The sequence below is a fragment of the Leguminivora glycinivorella genome, chromosome 7 (genome assembly GCF_023078275.1).
Source record: "Leguminivora glycinivorella isolate SPB_JAAS2020 chromosome 7, LegGlyc_1.1, whole genome shotgun sequence".
Taxonomy (NCBI): domain Eukaryota; kingdom Metazoa; phylum Arthropoda; class Insecta; order Lepidoptera; family Tortricidae; genus Leguminivora; species Leguminivora glycinivorella.
In genome coordinates, this window is record NC_062977.1 from 1162746 (window position 1) to 1184739 (window position 21994).

The window sequence follows — 21994 nt, forward strand, 5'->3', positions numbered from 1 at the left end:
AGAGAAAAAACCATGGGCAATGGAGCCTGGTGTAAAAACCAACTGAAATGAGAATTAACCTACCTTAGATAATTGAAATAGGTATTTGTACGCATTTGTACTATGAACTACATTTTATCATATTGGAACAAGCGTAATTAAAGTTCATTGATATGAAATGTATTAATAAACATGATTGATTACTAATTACTTCAATAATGCAATAGATATAACGTGGTAATCATATGTAATCATAATATAATGGAACTTTGATGATTTTTAAACCATTTGACGCATAGTATTTTGAATACGTGTACTTACCTGATTTAAATAATTAAGTGCCTATAAAATCTACACCGTGTTTTTTTGTTTTCCGTTAAATTCAACACTTTTAGATAATTCGCAAACAAAAATTCATCATTTTCATTAAGCACAAAATTGTCTAAACCCTTAATTTACTTTTGTCAAGTGATTGACGGCACATGTCAAATATCGCTTAAAGTTTATGTAATTAACACAAAACCAATATTTTTATTGAAATTTCATGCTTAAATATTTTCACAATATTTTGTTAAGAACTTACGCTAATTGGGGGTCCCAAATTCTGAAAATGCCCCTATAAATAAAAAAACATTCCAAGTCCATGATAAATGCAAAGTTCTTAACATTCCCCATGATATCGCAGGCTACAATTAAAATACCCGAGCACGCCCCTGATCGGCAAATTGCCGGTTCAAATAATACCACTTACAAGTGTAATTGTGGACTATTGTAATGGTCGAAACATGGTCGAAACTCTATGTTGTATGTGGAGATTAATGTGCCTAGTGTTGGATCTGACTCGAGTCATTTGAGTCTGCTTTAAGACTAAATAGACTCGGTTTCAGTTCTCGCAGACTCTTCTCAGTATTGGAAAAATTCGATTTCTTTTCAACTTGTTACGGACTTGATTCAAGTAATTTTTAAGTTGAATAAAATGTAACTGCATTAAATATTATCATGCAAAAGTTTCATAGCAAATATTTGTTATAGAATTTTTAACAGATTAATGATTCCTAATCCAATTGCATAAAATAACATTTTCAAATTTAAAAATGTTAGTTTCGGAACGATACGGAATCTTTTGAAGCCGGTGAGATTTTAAAACACAGGCTTTAAGACAAAACTAAAGGTTCATAAGGACATGTACATTTTAAACCTTGTCTGTCGTTGTAGCTTAGACCGATCTTATGAACAGCGCGTTGATGTCGTTTGTATGAAGAAATTGTTTAGATACGTAATTAGGTAGGCATAGGGTTGTAATTGTAAATAGAAATTTTCAGAATTGTGAAAAAAAAACATGAAAAAGAAACCGAGCACCATGGTTTTTTTTCTAAATATGTTTTTTTTTTTCAGATGAACAAATAATACGACAATAACGGTTTTTCGTGAGTTGTAACGTGTTTCAATAACAATAACGTACATTCTAATTCAATTAACACAGTATACAAACGTTTATTGGGGAATCCCCGATGCGGCGTGTAGCGTGGAGAGGCGGTGGTGTTGCCAACAGTAAATAGTGATAACTACCAACTACAGATTTCGTAAATGTTACTTTTATAAGACCAGAAATTAAAGTTATTTGATTAAATTCGTTTAATAGTTAACATTAAGTCTAAAAAACCGTATAAAAGTATTAACTACTTTGCAAATTTTGAGATTTCGTACTTTAGACTGTTTTTTTCACGGTTTTTTTTTTCATGTTTTTTTTCAAGCCAGAAAAAAAACCGTTTTTTTGCAACCCTAGGTAGGTATAATAAAATAAAATAAAAATAAAAATTGTTTATTTTCAGACAATTACAGTCCATAGTTGTTAGTGTTCGTCAGGTTCGTCAGGGGGCAGCAACGCAAGCGTACAATTATAGGTACGAGAGGAAATTTGTTCCGTAGCTACTGTCGTAGGCCGTATCGGAAACGAGTTAAATAACAAACCTCTTTTGTTCCTTTTGTTTTGCTCCAGGAAAACGGGCAAATGAATAACAAGGCGAGAATACTGACGAGCTTGTAGATATGTAGGTATCTATTGGAATTACAAGTCCTTTCTTGTAAGGAATCAATACATACCCTAAGAGAGGATTTTGTCTTTTGTACCACGCAATAGTTCTTCTAGTAAATAAGTACCTACTGTCATAGTATTATGTAGCTACATTATTATGAATGTAAATAATAATGCAGTTAGTATGAATGTAAATATGAATGAAAATATGTGTCTCGCCGAGTTTCTTTCCCGCCCCATATAAGGATAACACCCTCTTGCAATTTAGGAGGAGTTTAAATTTGCAGTAGGACGAGTTTACCAGATATTTTGTTAAGAGCATTGCAAACATTTCATATAACCTACCTGAAAAAAACTTTGTCTTTACAAAAATCATCTTAAACGTTCTTATAATCTACTTACATATTTTAATGACTACAAAGTGAATTGAGTGATTTACCGAATGTTGTTTATGGCGAATTACATGCTTGTACACATGTAATTCGATATATCGCCCCAAAATGTCAGAGTCGAAACGCTCTGCTATCATCTTCAGGATCCCATTGCCGCTCCCCCGCATACGGTGCACCACTGAAGCATTAGACTTTCGCATAATGGCATAAAAGTCGTCTACATGCGCATTCGCGAACATGCCAGAGGCACTACAATATCGGGGAAGCCTCAACAGGGCCCTAATACATATAATATATTATGTAAATATATAACTAAATTACTGTTTATACAGTAATAGCTTCTGCTCGCCAGTTTATATGTGATAATGATGATGAACTGATAAAAAACGTAAGTACGTCTACAGGTCTCAAGTTATCTCCACGCCGTTTCTTTTCATATCATGTCAATGTGATACTTTGTCCATAACACTCAATGTTTACCACCGTGTTTTTTATTTATACATTAAATGACAAATACCCATCATAATGGACGGTGATATCATTTTGGACAAAAAAAATTTAAATTTTTTCGTTTCCAAAAATAAGTGGATCTAAAATTAGTTTCTAAAAATCTGACGGCAATGTACCATGTTTGACGGCAGAGTCAAATCAAAGCTAACTTAATTTTGAAGTTTCATTTAATTCGGTTAATTTCTAACCGGCGAAAAGATAAAGTCATTCAGTTTACTGAGAAAATTGATTATATTTGAACTAAAGAATCTACCCTTAAAGTTAACGGAATTCAATAAAAACAGGGTGTACCATCTCGCTCTGACATGTTTGCACGCTGAAAAGCCCAAGCAGTCCAAGCACGTCTCAAATTTTCTCACTGTCAAACCCGTGGTAGCCGTACTGGATCATAAACGACGGAGCGTGCCGATGCCGTCCGATATGTCGGGTCACGAGCGAAAACTCACAATAATCAATCAATCAATCAATTACAATAATCTAACCAGGACCACAGAAAAATAAATACTATCGTACAGTATGGCCACTCCCGCTCCCCGCTGAAAGTGCCGCCCACCCGCTCTCGGTTACCTCACAGTTACCGCCTGTAAAAAACGCGAACAGTCGACCTGTCATATCTCAGTCATACAAGCATGGTACGCGTTCACCTACAGTCTAATCAAAAAGGGTACAAATTAAAAAGTGGCAACATTTTTGACGACCGGTTTGGCTGAGTCGGTAGTGACCCTGCCTGCTGAACCGCGTTCGAATCCCGGTAAGGGCATTTATTTGTGTGATGAGCACAGATATTTGTTCCTGAGTAATGGACGTTTTCTACGTATATAAGTACTTTTCTACGTATAAATATTATGTATATCGTTGTCTGAGTACCCACAATACAAAGCCTTCTTGAACTTACCGTGGGCTCAGTCAATCTGTGTAAGAATGTCCTATAATATTTATTTATTTTTCTAGTGTCAGCCCTTTCAAATCAATATGTGTGAGGAAACGGGACGACACTACGAGGTTGTCACTTCTGAATTTCTACTCTGTGTGCGTAGGAACGCGCATCTTTCATATATTTGATCGCCATTGTCTGAGGTGTGCCAGGACCTTATGCAGTTAGTGATAAAGTTGGTTATTGGGTGGGTGCGGTACTGACCTTGGCCTCCAGGCTCTCGAGGTTGACGACCCCGCCCGCTTCGAGGGTTTGCTGAAACAAACAATCCTTTATTAGCACACGTACGTAAATGTAAACTAAAGAAAAGGTTCTACATATTTTTAAATAAATTGACGTGGAGAAATGGAAAAGTTCACCAGCGGATTGAAAGTGGCCGGACCGGAAATCCAGGTGGTCGCAGGTTCAGACCTTGCCGGAGGTGTGAATTTTTCAATTTTTCCTTTAATTTAAAATTATGTATTTCAGTACAAATGGTGCTTTTACAAAGGCGCTAAGTAGTTATTTCTTGTCACATCGAAACTTCAGAGGGCTTCCATCTGTGCTGAAAAACGTCGTACAATACACGTGCGAAAAGGAAATTCGTAACTCGTGTCGACTTTAAACACTCCCTTCAGCCGTGTTTATTTATCGCCACTCGTTTTGAACGTCCTCTTTTCCGCACTTGTATCGTAATGTAGTAGTATCGCTCGCAGATATTTCTGCATGATAAAAGATCGAATAAGTTAAGAAAAGGGTCGTTTTTATTTATTTATTTAATCTTTATTGCACAAAAGAAAATCTTGCAGTACAAAAGGCGGACTTAATGCTTTAAGGCATTCTCTACCAGTCAACCTCAGTCTATATGGACTCAGTTTATATGGATATTCTTGTTATTTTTACTTAGGATCAAACTATTAAATAAACTATTTAATACAGTCACAGATGAAGTAAGTATGCTTTTTGAAGTTCCGCGGTTAGCTCAAGAAGGCTTAATGTTGTATAGGTACTCAGACAAAGATATATATGTATTATATATTATAATATACAAATACTATGACTTTATTTGCATTTTAAAATACTCAATCCGTGAAAGTTGCATTTTTTTATGTATAATATGACTAATGGCTTATATCCTCAATGTACTCGCAATAAACGTAAATTAGATAGTAAAAGTGACTATGAAGTACGGTTATCATTTCCTTGTGTAATTTATAGTAATGAAGCTGGAACTTCCTGTGTAGCTGGTCCTATTATCGGCTATACTAACACTGATAAATGCACTTTTTCATATTAACCGTTTAGATGGTCATGGTAATACATGGTTGATAGATTAAAATAGTAATTGCTTATTTAAAACCGGCCAAGAGCGTGTCGGGCCACGCTCAGTGCAGGGTTCCGTAGTTTTCCGTATTTTTCTCAAAAACTACTGAACCAATCAAGTTCAAAACAATTTTCCTAGAAAGTCTTTAAGTTCTACTTTTGTGATTTTTTTCATAGTTTTTAAACATATGGTTCAAAAGTTAGAGGGGGGGGGGGACGCACTTTTTTTTCCTTTAGGAGCGATTATTTCTGAAAATATTTATATTACCAAAATCGATTTTAGTAAACCCTTATTCATTTTTAAATACCTATCCAACAATATATCACACGTTGGGGTTGGAATGAAAAAAAATATCAGCCCCCACTTTACTATTATTACATGTAGTCACTTTACTTTTATTATTATTTCCATGTAGGGGGGGTACCCTAATAAAACATTTTTTTCCATTTTTTATTTTTGCACTTTGTTGGCGTGATTGATATACATATTGGTACCAAATTTCAGCTTTCTAGTGCTAACGGTTATTGAGATTATCCGCTTACGGACGGACGGACAGACAGACATGGCGAAACTATAAGGGTTCCTAGTTGACTACGGAACCCTAAAAAGTCTAATACAAGGCGCGCAAGCGGCGTTTTATACCTAACTAGAAATCCATTTCCAAAGCATAGCATGTTTTTGTTTCTTTATAGTTATAAAGGTATTTATATTTTGTAATTTAGAAAATATTTACCTAGTAAGACCCAGGCCATAGTTCAACACTCGAGAATTTGTACTTGTACAAGTACGATAGGGCTTAAACGTGTCACTAAAGTTCAAATGATCGACATCTATCGACGGGACTTTTATGTATATAATATGTACTCGTAGTATAGTTTTTGTATGGTAAGTACACTACAAAAAAAAACATACTTAAAAGTTAAACCTAAGTATTACAATACAATACAATACAACACTCTTTATTGCACACCTCACATAGTTTACAAGTAATACACAAGAAACAAAACAAATTAAACAGAGGTAACAACAGGCGGTCTTATCGCTTAAGAGCGATCTCTTCCAGACAACCTTTGGGTACTGGAGTTAATATAATCAGAATATATGGTAGGTGGCTCTAGTTGTAGTATTTTAACCAATTAGTGCTTTAAAATACTACAACTAAAACAATTGCGCTAATTAGTTTAACAAGCATTTGCGGCCTGATAACGTACCCTACTTCGGTGAGAAGGACCGGATTCTCCCGGAAGAGAAGACGCATAGCGTCACGAGAAACTCGGGAAGTGACGAACTAGCTCATGGATACATCTGTGACAAGAAAGCTATTCCATTCACCAGGCATCCAATTATGGTCGCGCGATAAATGATAAAACGTCTGGCCGTCTTACTAATAGTGCGATAGGGACGGCCTGATATTTTATCGTCTATCGCGCGACCATGCTACCCGTGCAGTTCAGTGTTATACTAACTATGTGGATCAATGAACATAATTGGTGGATATAATTTAACCTATTTCCATAGCGTCGGAAAAGCGCATATTTATAGCAACCAAAAGCGGTTTTGCACTGCATCCGATCCGAATCCTTAAAAATATAAGATCCTTGAAAGCTGTAGAACTATTTCTATGGTAGTTTACGTACTAGATCCGAAGAATGGCGGAAAGACATCGGATGACGGAGATCGGATTTAGTGCGTAAAGTACTATACAAATAGTTCTACGATGTCCACCACGGGAACAATACAGTCAGAATCTAAAAACTCTACAATGTTGCAATACGGCGCTTATGAGAAATAGTATCTTTGGCATGGCTTCGACAATATATAATAGTATTCCAATCCATATTAGAGCACTTGACATATATAATTTCAAATTACAATTCACTTCATTCCTCATTGAAAAATGCTATTATACTATTAATAAATTTATTAATGATAATAATGACTCGACATTGTATTAGAATTTTATTTTTATGTATTAAATTGACATGTATTGTGAAAATTGTAATAGAATTTTAAGTGTTGTATTAATCTGCCATTATTTCCTTTGAAGTAACATTATTGAAATTTATTGTAATTGTAACTTAAATAATTTAATTTTTTTTTTCTTTTTAGTTAAGATATGCATGCGTTTAGCTTAATAATCGCACAACAAAATTTTGTACACCCGCATAGTGGGTAAAACATAGAATAGCGCTGCCATTAATGTATTTATCACCTTTTCTGTAACCTATGTTTAACAAAATAAAGAATTGATTGATTGATTGATTGACGATTATGACGGATCTTATTTTCACGGATTCGGATCGGATATAGTGCGAAACCGTTCTATGACAGCAACAAAAAAGGAGTGTTAACAAAAATTTACTCACTGTCAGTTTTGTGACGATAATTAAGCATAAAATTTCAATAAAAATATTATTTTGTGTTAATTACATAAACTTTAAGCGATGATCTAGGTACATTCAGAATGTGAAAAGTGTAAATTTTTAGACAGATATACCAAGCATGAACTTCATTGTCGAACATAATTCAGCATTAACTTAATTGTCGTTACAAAACTGACAGTGAGTTAATTTTTGTTAACAACTTTTGCTAATTGGGGGACCCAAATTCTGAAAATGCCCGTGTACATATTTTTTCTAATGGGTTGCAGGCGTCCATAGGTTACGGTGACCGCTTTCCATCAGGCGGACCGTATGCTTGTTTGCCACCGACGTAGTATTTAAAAAACTATCTTGCATCGTTCATTCAGAGTTCTTGCAGAGGTCATTCATTACGTCGAACAGAAGCCTATGCAATGCCCTGACTAATGCACCAGCAAACAGTGGCATTGTTTAGCAAATTGCGTGACTACTGACTACTGTGACCAGACGAGGTGACAATGGGGCATTCGTTACGGCGCGTGCGCGAGGTATACTGGACAGTTTGACACTTTCAGCACTAATTCTACAATGAACATTAGTTATTCTAGTCATTTAACTACTATGGCAAAAGAGTGAACCTTCAAAGCAAGAGGGAACATCGTCGGCCACGTCTTTGCCTTTGGCTAGAGTAAGCCCATTTATTTTAAAAAAAGAGGATTGATACAAAGTGTGTTTTTAGGTAAACGAATCAGGTGCAATGCTAGGTAGCTGCCCACTGCCGTGACCAAAGCCAGACGTCCAGAAAAATAATGACAAAAAGACCACCCAACAAGGATAGGGCGAGACCAATAGCAGATACAGTATTAACAAACGTGTCCTATTACACTCTCCCAAAAGTGTCAAGTGACCAACCGGCTACCCCACACAATTTTTAGCAGCATTCCATAGTTTTCAAACTGTTAAATTCTGAGGTAAAAGCTTAGTAAGCTTTCAAATCAAGTTCATATGTAGATGCTATAATTGCCTGATTCCCATGGAAATAATGCGGAAATAGACACATCCCGCTCCACATCCCGGTACGGAGTATTGTGCGAGATCTCGGCCGTCAATTAGAGAGGAGTAGGTACACTAGGCGGCGTCCTCAAAGTCGGGAGACGGTATTAGGGTCAGAGAGACGAGAGCCCAGTCAGTCAGTAAATGTGACATTATCTGGGTAAAGGGACCTTATTGTCGATGACACTTAACGGCGTTATGAGCGATGTTCGTGTACAAATACGACGCCGCGGGACGTAAGCGCCATCGATAATGTCCCTTTACCCAGACAACGTCACAAATATACTTTTCCCCTCACTAGCTCGGAAACACGTGTTTTGTCCTTTAACACCAGCGGGTAAAAACGCATTTTATCCACTAGTGAGTAAAGTAATTTGACCTTGAATAAAGTCAAATTAATTGCTTTAAAATTGATAAAAGCAGGTGAATCTAGTAATAAAGATGATTTACCACCCGTGGACAAATAACTATATTTATTACATGAGCCATAGTGAATTGACAAATAAACAGATCAATCTATAAGGAACCTGATAAGGTCGTACAGATGTAGTGTGACAAGATTTGCCTTCGTATTGTTATGGAAACGTATGAACGTGTCATGCTATTTCAGTCAATCTCAGTACAAGACGTACTGACATTGACTGAACTGGCATGACAAATACGAACGTTTCCTGAAAAATATGAAGGAAAGCCTTTTCGCACAACATCTGTACAGTGTCTACAGTATAGTACATAACAACATACTGTAAGAGAGTCGGCCTATCAGTGGAGAGCATCCAAACATTTAAACAACGCTTTGAATCAATATTTTTTTTATATTTTAGGAGCTAAGTACAACCGTTCACTCTCAATCGCTGCTTCTATATGAATGCCCCATTGAAGTGTCTGTTTTTCTTGACGTTCTTATACTGTTCCAATTTTAAATCAGGGACTGCCAGTCAGCGACCATGACTGCTGTAAAAGGTTTCATTCTGAATGCGAAACCTCTTACATATCCCTCCCCTTATGTTAGAAGCAGCCATTGTTCACAATACTACACCCTATCCTATCCTATTCTATCCTAACTACCGGTTGGCCCTACCTAAGCCAGGCCCCCTACACACAAAAAAATCTCCTAACACCCAATAGTGACAGCCTCATTCAAGGTAGCCAACATCTAACGCTCTTTGCGTGGTTGCCTAGTCCACGGTTGAGACCGCCATAATTTGGATAGTTGGACTATAGCCAAGGTCCTCGCAAATTAGTCAGATATGGACTATGGTTAGGAAAACCAATGGCAAAAACCTAACCCCTGCCCATCGACTAAACCCTTTTATTTTGAACTTTCTGACAGCTAATTGTCTGTGGCCATGACTAGATGACATTGACATGACAGCTGTTAGCAAATTCACCTAACTTCAAGTAAAAAAACAAGGCAAAACGTTTATTTCACATGAAAAAACATAATAAATTTTGAAGATGCCGATTCTTGTTGGCGGTGGCGTTGAAGTGGGGGCTTCTCATGGCCGCCAATCTTCCCGCCGCGCCGGTTGCGAAGTGAAGTGGAGCCCGATCGGCTCATGAGGGTGAATTTCTCAGCGTGATTTTTTTGTGGCGGAGCTGAAATTCATTGTGTGGGCTAATTGTTTCCGGGTTTTTATTTTTTTTATGAAAACCAATCCTAAAATACTACCTTCGGCAACATTGCAAATTGTTACAAGTGTTATGTATATTTATTTAAAAATAATTTTCCATCGAAATTCTAATTTTGGTGTAGCGTCCAGAGCCTGTTTTTAGCGGATTATTGCTATGGTAAATCCAGTAAATCCGCAGCTATAAAGATAACTTGCCATAACTTCATTCTTTATTACATTAAGTATATTTTAAGATGATATAAGTCAATATTATTATACAATTTGACACTTATAACTGAGCACCAAAAGTTGTCCGGGGGAAAGAACCAATTTTGGTGGTAAGTATTGAAATCATTTTTATGGTTAAACGAGACGCAGCAAGACGAACAAACGTGTCGTAACATGTCCATTCAGGTTCGTTCCTGCATTTAGACATGACACAAGTGTCATACTTTGCTGGATTGGTCCGCCCCACACAAAAATATCTAATTTTGGTGGGTCGTAATACTTTTTCCACCAAAATTGCATAAATTTTGGTGGTGAACAAATTGAGGGCAATAACGTTTTTGTTTCTATTTGAAAAGTATTTATTACATGTTAAAAGTTTATTATTTCAAGTAGAAAATAATAGAAAAATGAATAAAAGGCTTTATTTTTGTTTTTATTTTTTATTTTTGTGGGTAGACCAATTTTGGTGGCGACCATGTCATTGAAATCGTAATTTCTCTAAAACTACTTATTATAATGAAAGGTCATTGATACATAACATTGCTAATAATTAGTTATGTAACATCAGTACATAATTTCAGCAAAAATTACAAAACTAAAAAAATCCACCAAAATTAGGCAAATTTCGAGTATGTTGAAATTCACCCACGAAGATTGCTACAGCTGTAGTGTGCTGCACGTTGGTGATGACGACGAAGTGGGGGTTGCATATGACCGCCAGCCATCCCGCCACACCGTGAGCAGCTGGATCATCTGGTCATCTAGTCGGCCTTGTCTTGATACATGTAAAAGAAATGTGTATGAACGTTGTTCTTTGTAGTCAGGAAATTATAAGGGTGTTGTGACATTACTCTATAACTTTAAACGATTGTATCTATTTATTAAATATTTACAGTTTGGGGTGTGTTTTATTCCACAGTTTACATCTTTTCATATAACTTAGCCTTATTGGTAGCTATAGGAAAACATTATGGAATAAATAAGCCTATCAAATAGTTTTTATTCTAATATAAACATTGCATAAATAATATGTATAGTATTCTACATGTTAACATTAGGGATAGGCAAATGACATTTTCTGTCACAAGTCGTTTTTCCTTTGAAATAATGTACATTTTAGTTCACTAATCACAATTATTCCGTAAGTTCTACAATATAATGTATAATTAAAAGATTGAAACTAAATTTACATTGCCTATCTAATGTAACCTACATATCTAGGAAGATTTACTGCATATGTGTATGATTAAGTATATAGGTATGATGGAGCTGATGTTCACGCAATTTGCGTCGACGCCCATGGTCACCGAAGAGGAGTCGTAGAGTTTCTTGAACAACACAATCTTGAGCGCCCGTTGCTCTGTTGAATGTCTCGCATTCCATTTTTACGTCAATTCTGCACAGCTATATTTTAACTACGGAATGGGTGATAATGAGTATTAAATAATAAGAAGTATATCACCCGGGATAGCTCTATGTAGTGGCGACGATGGTCACTTTGTTTTCCTTCTTCTTAAAGCGCGTTTGGCTTATCGCTTGGCATGCGCTTCCTCGCGCTATGAGGTCGGGGTTCGTTGTCTGAAAACTCTGAAACCGAAACTAGGGGAAACTTTCAGACGTTAGCGCCTCCACCATGTAAGAGAGTCGGCCTATCAGTGGAGAGCATCCAAACATTTAAACAACGCTTTGAATCAATATTTTTTTATATTTTAGGAGCTAAGTACAACCGTTCACTCTCAATCGCTGCTTCTATATGAATGCCCCATTGAAGTGTCTGTTTTCCTTGACGTTCTTATACTGTTCCAATTTTAAATCAGGGACTGCCAGTCAGCGACCATGACTGCTGTAAAAGGTTTCATTCTGAATGCGAAACCTCTTACAATACATACAGTATAGTAGATGTGATAAAAGTATTGATAAAGATATCTTTCCTATGTTTATGAGCCTGGGAAAGACGTAAATGTATTATCGTTGATTCACCTACGCAAATTGTAGTACTTAGGTTGTATTAGTTTTAACACTTTTAATGCCAATAGCGGCCCATTTTCAGATACAAAATGAACCTAGCGAGTTGAATGTGTTTTCAACGATATAATATTGTGATATTTCTTTATACCATTACTTTGATACCAACATTTGTTATTGCCTACCCATTTAAACTAAAGTTACGTGTTGCGACAGTCAGCTTCACTGATTAACGCACGTTACCAATGTGCCTCTTTGGAGAAAACATCTTGTAAGACACCTGACTCCTTCCTAGTCCTAATGCAAGGAAGGCCGCAGCGTTCATTAACGTGATAAATGGGAGTACTCATTAAAGGTGCTGGATGTGCATAGCCAAATGCACTAACCCTGATGATAATATCGTTATCGTGTGGCTAGTTATCTCTGTCGCTCTTCCGTATGGGCGCGACAGAGGCAGAAAGCGTTTGGATCGGCGTCTAGCGTCAACGATTGTCATTCGGCTAGGCCAGCTGGTCATTAAAGACCAGATTCTGCAGTAATTAGCGGGATGAAGACACAACGCAGCGGGGAGCAGCCATCTTAGATCAAATGCAACGATGTAAGTACTTTTCGAGATTTAAGTACCTGCTTGAACTGCCTAGTATGTTAGCGTTTATAAAACGGAGGATAACAGGATGTTTTACTATATTTGTTACGAAATTACTTTTCCAGTACTTAGGTAAGTACAATACTACATATTAAGAGTTTTGAATGATTCACGGTTATTTTCAGACCATCGAGTGTGAATGCGACCAGTGGTAACGCTGAAAGTGAACGCAGCCGACGCGCGCGAAGGAGGGTAGATCGCGCGCTGTCTATGCAACTTTAACATCCACCCGCCTTCGTCAGTTTTCCGTGATCATGATGCATGCAACTGCGTCGAAATATCGGGAGCTCGACAAAAATCAAAAAGGTAATCACGGTCTATATCCCGGTCAATATAAGTCTAATACTACATATTAACTAAAAACTTAAAATACGTTTTTAAATTTAAAAAAAGTATTTCTAAAGTCATATAATGAGTATGGAAGTAGCGCAGGTACTTTCATAATATGTATACTTACCTAAGTTTATATTAAAGATATCTCATAGGCATAGGATCCCTTAACTACTTATTGATATTAATGTCATAAGAAAACACAATTGATATATCGATAAAATTATTTAATTCGTGCCCCAAGTCATCAAAACTTCTACCTATGTCTGGTACTCTTTGAAAACTACTACTATTATTCTTTTCTTTGAAAAATTGTGCTGTGAATATTTTAGCAAAGCAATGTGAAACTGTGCATGATCGAACGTACTGCATCCATATACATAGGTAAGTAAGGATTTGAAACAAACTATTTTAAGTGAGATTTCCGCTTTTACGTTATGTTAAAAGATATCCGCAGAATCTTACCTTATAAATACTTTAAACAATTCCGTTTTTATAATGGACAGTAGGTACGAATTAGACGTAAACCAAGCATGCTTCATGCAAGTCACGTATCTCGTGGCTAATTTCTTGGGCCGATAGATTTAAAACTATTTTTATTTTTATTTTTTATTCCTCAGTGGCATTTGTAAGATCCGGCCAATCGTTAACTTCCTGTGTACTGTAATAATGTTTCATGACGGTGTACTTAGGAATCTGGGCGATCTATCGGCGACCGGCTTATCAACAAAATGACAATAGTTATTTGTTTTACAAGGGGGCAAAGTAGTTGTTTAACCGCACGTGCCAATATTGATACCTGAGCAAGCGAAAGATTCCAAAAAGTGGAATCTTGAGCGTTGCGTGGGTATCAAGGCACGAAGGTTAAACAAACTTTGCCACCGAGTGAAACACAAAAATTTTCCCTCCCGGACCACCAGGTTGAATTCCTAAAATGTTGAAATCCCGAAACGTTGACTTTCCCAGAATGTTGACTTTTTTCAGTTTCGCAAAATGTTGAATTCTCAGAACGTTGAAATATCAAAAAGTTGAATTCTCAAAATGTATACTTTCAACATTCGTACAATACACGTGCGAAAAGGACATTCACAACTCGTGTCGAAGTAAAACACTCCCTTCGTTCGTGTATTAATTTATCGCTACTCGTATCGATTTTCCTCTTTTCCGCACTCGTATCTACAAGTATTTTGTTTGGGTTACAAAAAAAACACATTATTTACTCTACTACGTTTTATTTATGTCTCTTTAACATTACAAATTTGTAGACACTTATCTATACAAAAATCTTGACTTAAGAAGTACAGATCGCTGAAATTAATGTTGATAATTAATATTAATGACGACTACTTCAACAAGTGTCAATTGTGAAATGCCGCAAAATACTAGTTGCTCTATAGAAGACCATAATAATATGATCCCCGATCCTTTACAACCCAGCAGCTCGGTACGCACGTTACAATTTTTTTTTAATCTTCTTTAGTGAGGGCAACTGAGTACGACGGCATATTTAATTGTTTATAAAGTTTGAGGATACCTGGAAAAAATTATTAATAAATATTCACTGCTTTCGGTCACGCGTGTACGCTGCGACCATTTTGCGACCGTTTGTCGACCGTTTGGTGACCGTTTGGCGACTGTTTTTTACATGGAATATTACCGTCTTAATCCATATTTTAACAACTTTATTGGTTTTCTAGGCATTATTTTTATTATTTCAGTATAGTATATGCACCGGAGCACTAAAACTTCACCAATCAATATACATAACACGCAAACACCGAGTAGTCAATAATATTATTACTGGTTAAACTGAGGTAAATTGATGGCGCGTTGATAAATTTAGACTTATTTTATGAAATCACTCGAGCAATTTAATTGGCCATGGTAATTAGCCCACATTATATTACAAATGCAAACAATATTTTACCTTTAACAAATTCTTACGCCATTACAGTTTAATGTCAAATGATTTTATTTCTTTTTTACTTTGACGTCTCTGACAGTCGCCATTTGAAAAGAATGAAATGAACGAATGATTTTGGGAAAGTAGTCGCCAAACGGTAACAATGTGTGCACGCGTAGTGCACACTTCTGTCACTTCTGTGACCATTTGTGCCTGTTACCAATCGTCCCCATTTGGGTCGCCGCGACTAAACGTCGACCGTACTGCGACTAAGCATTGAGACCCGAAGACCTGTGTGTACACAAAATAGGAGGATTTGCGTAGGAACGGCGACCGATTATGGTTATATGGGTGCATCCATATACATAGGTGAGTAAGGATTTGAAACAAACTATTTTAAGTAGATTTCCGCTTTTACGTTATGTTAAAAGATATCCGCAGAATCTTACCTTATAAATACTTTAAACAATTCCGTTTTTATAATGGACAGTAGGTACGAATTACACGTAAACCAAGCACGCTTCATGCAAGTCACGTATCTCGTGGCTAATTTCTTGGGCCGATAGATTTAAAACTATTTTTATTTTTTATTCCTCAGTGGCCATTTGTAAGATCCGGCCAATCGTCAACTTCCTGTGTACTGTAATAATGTTTCATGACGGTGTACTTAGGAATCTGGGCGATATATCGGCGACCGGCTTATCAACAAAATGACAATAGTTATTTGTTTTACAAGGGGGCAAAGTAGTTGTTTAACCGCACGTGCCAATATTGATACCTGAGCAAGCGAAAGATTCCAAAAAGTGGAATCTTGAGCGTTGCGTGGGTATCAAGGCACGAAGGTTAAACAAACTTTGCCACCGAGTGAAACACAAAAATTTTCCCTCCCGGACCACCAGGTTGAATTCCTAAAATGTTGAAATCCCGAAACGTTGACTTTCCCAGAATGTTGACTTTTTTCAGTTTCGCAAAATGTTGAATTCTCAGAACGTTGAAATATCAAAAAGTTGAATTCTCAAAATGTATACTTTCAACATTTCGGGATTTCAACATTTTAGGAACTCAAGTTTATATTCCTGGAATCTTTTTTTAACATGGGTATTTTTTAATATGATTTCTACTCTGAATCGCGAGCTTTTTGGTCCTAATAGGAGAAAAAAATGTACCTTTGATGGTCATGAATTTCAGTCTTCAGACTGTATTTAACCCATTGCTGTAACGGGGAACAAAATTTTAAGGCATTATGCTTCGAAAAGGCTCATCAGTGGAGTTTTGGAACTTAAATATGCCCTGAAACTATATAGCATGTAACAAAAGTCAATAGGGTGCTTTGAGATAATTTCGACATACAGATATGCTCGGGTAATTTCGAAAGGGGAATCTTGATATGATGGAAATAATGGTGATTTTTATGTGACTTTCAAAATTACCCCAATGCACCTTACTTCAACAGCCCACAAGACCAATACCCTGATTGCTATTTAAGCGGAAAAAATCGAAACTATTTTTTTCGAACTACGAATTTTTTTCACTTGTATCACACTTAGGGTCATTAGTAACCCTATCAGCTGTTAAAGTATCACTCGGGGCCTTTGCTACACCCTGTAGGTACCTACTGCAAATTCAATCTTATGGAAATTCAACATTTTAGGGTTCACCATACCGCAAAGTCAACTTTCTGCAAATTCAACATTTTAGGATTCAACAAGCTGCAAATTCAACTTAATGCAATTTGGACATAAAAAGAACTCAACATAATGCAAATTCAACATTTTAACATTCAACATCCTGCAAATTCAACTTTTTGCAAATCCAACATTTTAGGAATTCAACTTGGTGGTCCTGGAGGAAATTTTCACCACACCAACACGAACAAAATACTGACTATAAGACATCAAAATAAATCAAATCCATCAATTTATTCAATATTTATGATTCAAAATGATCATTTATAGGTAAAATCTAGCAGTTCGATTAAGACATCGAGTTAAAATTTGTATGAAAATACTTTGCCCCCTTGGGGATAAAATGCAATTTTGCTATCTTTTTTCGAATTGCAAAGAAAGCCTTTACCAGTTGGTGTGGTGAAAAAAAAATATCCAAGCCAGTTTTTGAGATTTTTCCCTCGGGCTAATAAAATTTTAAAGAATTAGTTTCTTACCATCTTCAGTACAAAACACGTAAAGCAAGCGCGCTGCATGCGAGGCACGTTGCATTCTCGATCGTACATGTAATCTGATCATCGCCGCTAATTGCTCGTGCGATGCCGCCATGATAGCACGAAGCTACGCTGTGATTGCTACGGCACTCAAACTGAGATGCACTTGTAGGTCTAGTAAAGTCGCCGTCAATAGAAATTGCGAACAATGTAGACAAACCAGCCAATGTAATATCCGTATTCTAGCACTCTTTGATTGTTTTAGGATCATCATGTGATGCACATTGATTAAATAACACAGTGTTTAGCAAGCGCGGATCCAGCTTCGTGCCCAGGGGGGGGGGGGGGGGTCACGTGGTAAAGGCCCAGGCCCCAAGGGGAGGATCACGTGGTCAATTTGTATGGCCAAGCTAGGCTCCAGGGGGGGGTCATGGATCCGCGCATGGTGTTTAGCCAGTATTTGACGAGTTAGATAGGAAATTAAACACAGTTCGAAATTTTGACTGCAGGTTTGTTTACATTGTTCGCAATTCCTATTGTCGGCGACTTTACTTAATAGTTATTCTATAATATATACTTAGATTAACCCATTTATTTCCAAGATATTATTTTTGCTAGATTTCTCTATTTAGTTAGAGTCCCTATTGTTTGGCCAATTTTCGAGGATATTGAGTAATCTTGACGATAGTATAAGTCTGTTCCATCTGTCTAATTTACAACAACGGACTCACTCAGCAGTTGTCTACCTGAAAGACTTACCCTAGCGAATGGTAGTTAGGAATATTTTCAACTACATACATATGTATAAATGTGAGTGGATTAGGATAAGACACTGGTCCCACCGCGAGCTAGTAAGCTATGAGCTATCGGCTATAAAAACGAACAAAAGATTAGCACTCCCGTCAAATAAAAGAGACACGGCGATATTGATAGCTCACCGCTGGGCGAGTAACTACATAAATAAACATTGTCGTGTCTCTTTTATTTACGCGGGAGTGATTATCTTTTGTTCGTTTTTATAGCCGATAGCTCATAGTTTACTAGCTCGCGGTGGGACCAGTGCCTTAATAGGGCAGCCTGTAAACAGAGTCTTTATATCATGAGTCTTGAGTATATCTTAGTTTAAGACCTTTTTCTATCTGTATGTGAGTATTCTAGTACTTACCAAAGAAGCGGACCGCTGCTGCTTGGTGAGGTCGCTGTCGCGACGGCGCCGGTCCTCGCCCGCGTCCGACAGCTGACCGGACTTGCGCCCGCTGTCAAACAAAACAAATATATTACAATATGTTGATAAGTGCATATATTATGTATTATGCAAAGGTACACAGAGTGTCGGTTCTCAATATGATGAACTGTGGAAAGAAAGCAGTGCACTGATACGTGACTGCCAGCATAGGACCGACCCGTGTCAGGAATCATTCTTTGCTGTGTTTACAGTGGATCTCTATCGGAAAACAATTCATTTATATTCACTTACAGTAAAATTTAAAGTCAAAAGTACTTAATTACTCAGCCGGCGTATTATGTTTCCAATATATCACTTATCCACGTGGATAAGACATCTGTCACTATCTCACATTGACATACTTGCAAAAGCGTGACGGATACTTTATCCACATAGATAAGTGATCAAATTGGAAGCATAATACTCCGGCAGGTCTTTCTTTAAACAGCTTCGTAGTAGCAGCTCCGTTAATTTCATTTTTGGAACAAGCTTTTATCGCCGACTGTACCTTTTTTTCAACAGTCGTCTGCTGCTTTCCGAGGCGTTTCTAAAAACCCCTTACTCGAAGGGGATACGACGTTTCATGATAAAGTTCCTATGACCACCTTTCTGCTCCATCATCAGATCAGCTTCATGATACCATAATATTGCATTGTCACGTGATTTACATATGTGTGCAAAATTTCAGGTCAATCGGAAACCGGGAAGTGGGTTAAATTTAGCTTCTACGTTTTGACTCAAACAACTTTGATACTAACAAGACAAGTTGAAAAATGAAAAAATGAAATGAAAATATTTATTGCTAAGTATTACATTTGTAACTACAGTCTACGAGTATGTTAATATCTAACTTATCCTAAAGTGAAATGCAACCAATGGTTTCATTAATCATCATTAATGGTTTCATAGTTAAATAAAAGCTTGTGAATCGAAACACGTTAGTACTATTGATTTCGTAAAACCTGCTCAAGTAAGTTACAGAGATGCTATCAGATATCAATAGAAACGAAAGAATATAGAATTTTCACAATGTTGGCCTTGAGAGATTATCGAGTTTCGGCTACCGGGTTTTACGTTACATTAACTTTCGATCTCTGACAGATAATGTAATGTTAATGTTACAACACATCGTGTAGTTAAAGTTGCTTAAACAATAGCTATACCAACCTAACAATAACATAATTCACTGTTCATGGTTCATAATAATTAGGTACCTATAATAAGAGTTCTAGGCTAATTAATAATTGGGTTTAGTAAACAACTATGGTGTGTCTAGAAACTTTGATTATTTCGTATAAGTAGGTATATCGTTTGTAGAATTTCTGTATTAAAATGCTGTTTCTCGTTATTATTCAAATATACCTACACGAAAACATATTGTTCATGTAAATAGTTATTATTATAAGGAGAATTACTTAACTAAGCTAACCAATAAATTTAAAAGTGGAAAATGTCTGCCTTGGGTGAGACTTGAACTCACGGCCTCTGGATCGATACTCCAGCGCTCTGCCAACTGAGCCACCAAGACTTCAACCAAGCCAGCGAAATTTTCCACTACTAAGGTCAATGGGACCCGTAGCGACATCTACCGTAAGAGTGTTAAACTTCTTAAACGGCAACCGGAGTTCCAAGTCATATTGGAAATTCACCAGCATCCTAACGCCTAACGGCATCGATTGCAGACGTTTCTGCTAATCAGAAGTAAAAATTAAGCTAACCAATTAAAATACTTCACAAAAACCAGGAGCCCAACAACTATATTTAATCTTGTTGACATCATCATTTCACAATTTACGATACTTCGATACCATCGACATTGGGTATCATAACCACGAACCTTGGCTACTTTACCCAGATACCACGATCCGATACCATGGGAACATGTTAACAGACACATCGATTGCATTCTCGTGAACAAGGAACAATGCCGCAATAAAATATATACACTTATCGGATTGTATCTTCGCGCAAGTGGGAACATGGGTGTAAAAACTTGCCTGATAGTTTTGTTTTAAAGTTTTCTTTATAATTGTGTCATAAAAATGTTAGACCATCTTGATGACATACATAGGTTAATAGCGTTGTTTTTTAATTATAAATATCTAGGTGTCTCAGAATTGCTCGGAAAACGTGAAATCAAAGATGCCGCGTTTACAATGTTTAGATACTCAGAGATAAGAGTGATAAGACCTAGCTTTATTGATTGCCTCCCCGAATAGTATATTTCATCGGAATCGTTAGAGCCGTTTCTGAGATCTCCAAATTGTACATGTAAATATGCATGAAATACTTGCTTTACAAAATATATATGTAAGTAAGTATGAATGAAATGTTTTGCTATCAGGCCAAAACAAAACTCAGTTAGTTTGGGTCTAAGCAAACTATCTAAGCATTATTATGCATTACTTAAAAGAATCATTTCTAGCATATTTAACAATACCGCTGCCAATGCCCATCTTTCGACGAAAATAAAGCACGCGGCGTTTTAATTCCCTCGGTATAAATTCAATTAAGCTCTGTTTGTTCGAGCCCACCGGTGCGCAAGAGCACACTGTTAATTCTAAGGCTACGTTCACATTGTGCAATTTTTTCGTATACCGTGTGCCAGATTTTATCGAATATCGTAGTGACAGTAAAATTTGTATGGCAACTGTGTAAATTGATCACACGACGTCCTTGCGAGACAATCTCATATTCGAGACATACATATTTCAACTGATCGATTTTTTTTTCGTATTTTACACTATGTATTAACTTGAGCTCCATATGTTTCCACTGAAAACGCGTGCCACATTTGACCAGTATACATACACTCTATTTTATAATGCAAGTAATGTAAACCCTGAAAAAAAATCGAGTATTTGGTTCCCCAGTTGTAATTACCCCGTTGTACCTTATACAATAGTAGAAGGTACCTGTAGATACCAAAAGTATGAATATGTATAGGAAAACATACTAACTGGCTAGTGGCTACGCTTGAGCGTAGACAAGTTTAGTTTGTAACATCACTCTCACATTCTGTATGCTAATTCCAGGGTGCGTAGCCGAATGGCACTAACGCTCACGAAACGCTCACGAAACGAAACGCTAGTAAATATCTATCTCTATCGCTCGTGCGTATTGGCGCGACAGAGCCGGACTAACTGGCGCGGCGTTTCGTTTTCGTTTGGCGTCGGAGAAATGTCATTCGGCTACGCACGCAGCTCTTCGATAGCGACACCTTTTAGGTAGCTACTGATTAAGTGATTAGGATAAGTATCTATATCCTCTTCCGTAGCATTGCAATTGGAGTGTGCTAAAAGGCTAAAATCAAGTAAGATAAAATCGGAAAAGACAGAATCGGAATAAGCATGTTGTCGG

The 21994-nt window shown here is 36.9% G+C and overlaps 1 protein-coding gene across 1 annotated transcript in view; it reads right to left on the bottom strand.

Annotated features, from left to right (window-relative positions):
• The window catches only part of LOC125227967, a 119341-nt gene that overhangs the window by 38365 nt on the left and 58982 nt on the right, over positions 1-21994 (bottom strand). Inside the window, exons 3-4 of the mRNA XM_048132385.1 lie at positions 18575-18665; positions 4055-4105 (exon numbers count right to left, since the gene is read on the bottom strand). Of these exons, the coding sequence (XP_047988342.1) occupies positions 4055-4105; positions 18575-18665 (142 nt within the window). The remainder of the gene's footprint in view (positions 1-4054; positions 4106-18574; positions 18666-21994) is intronic.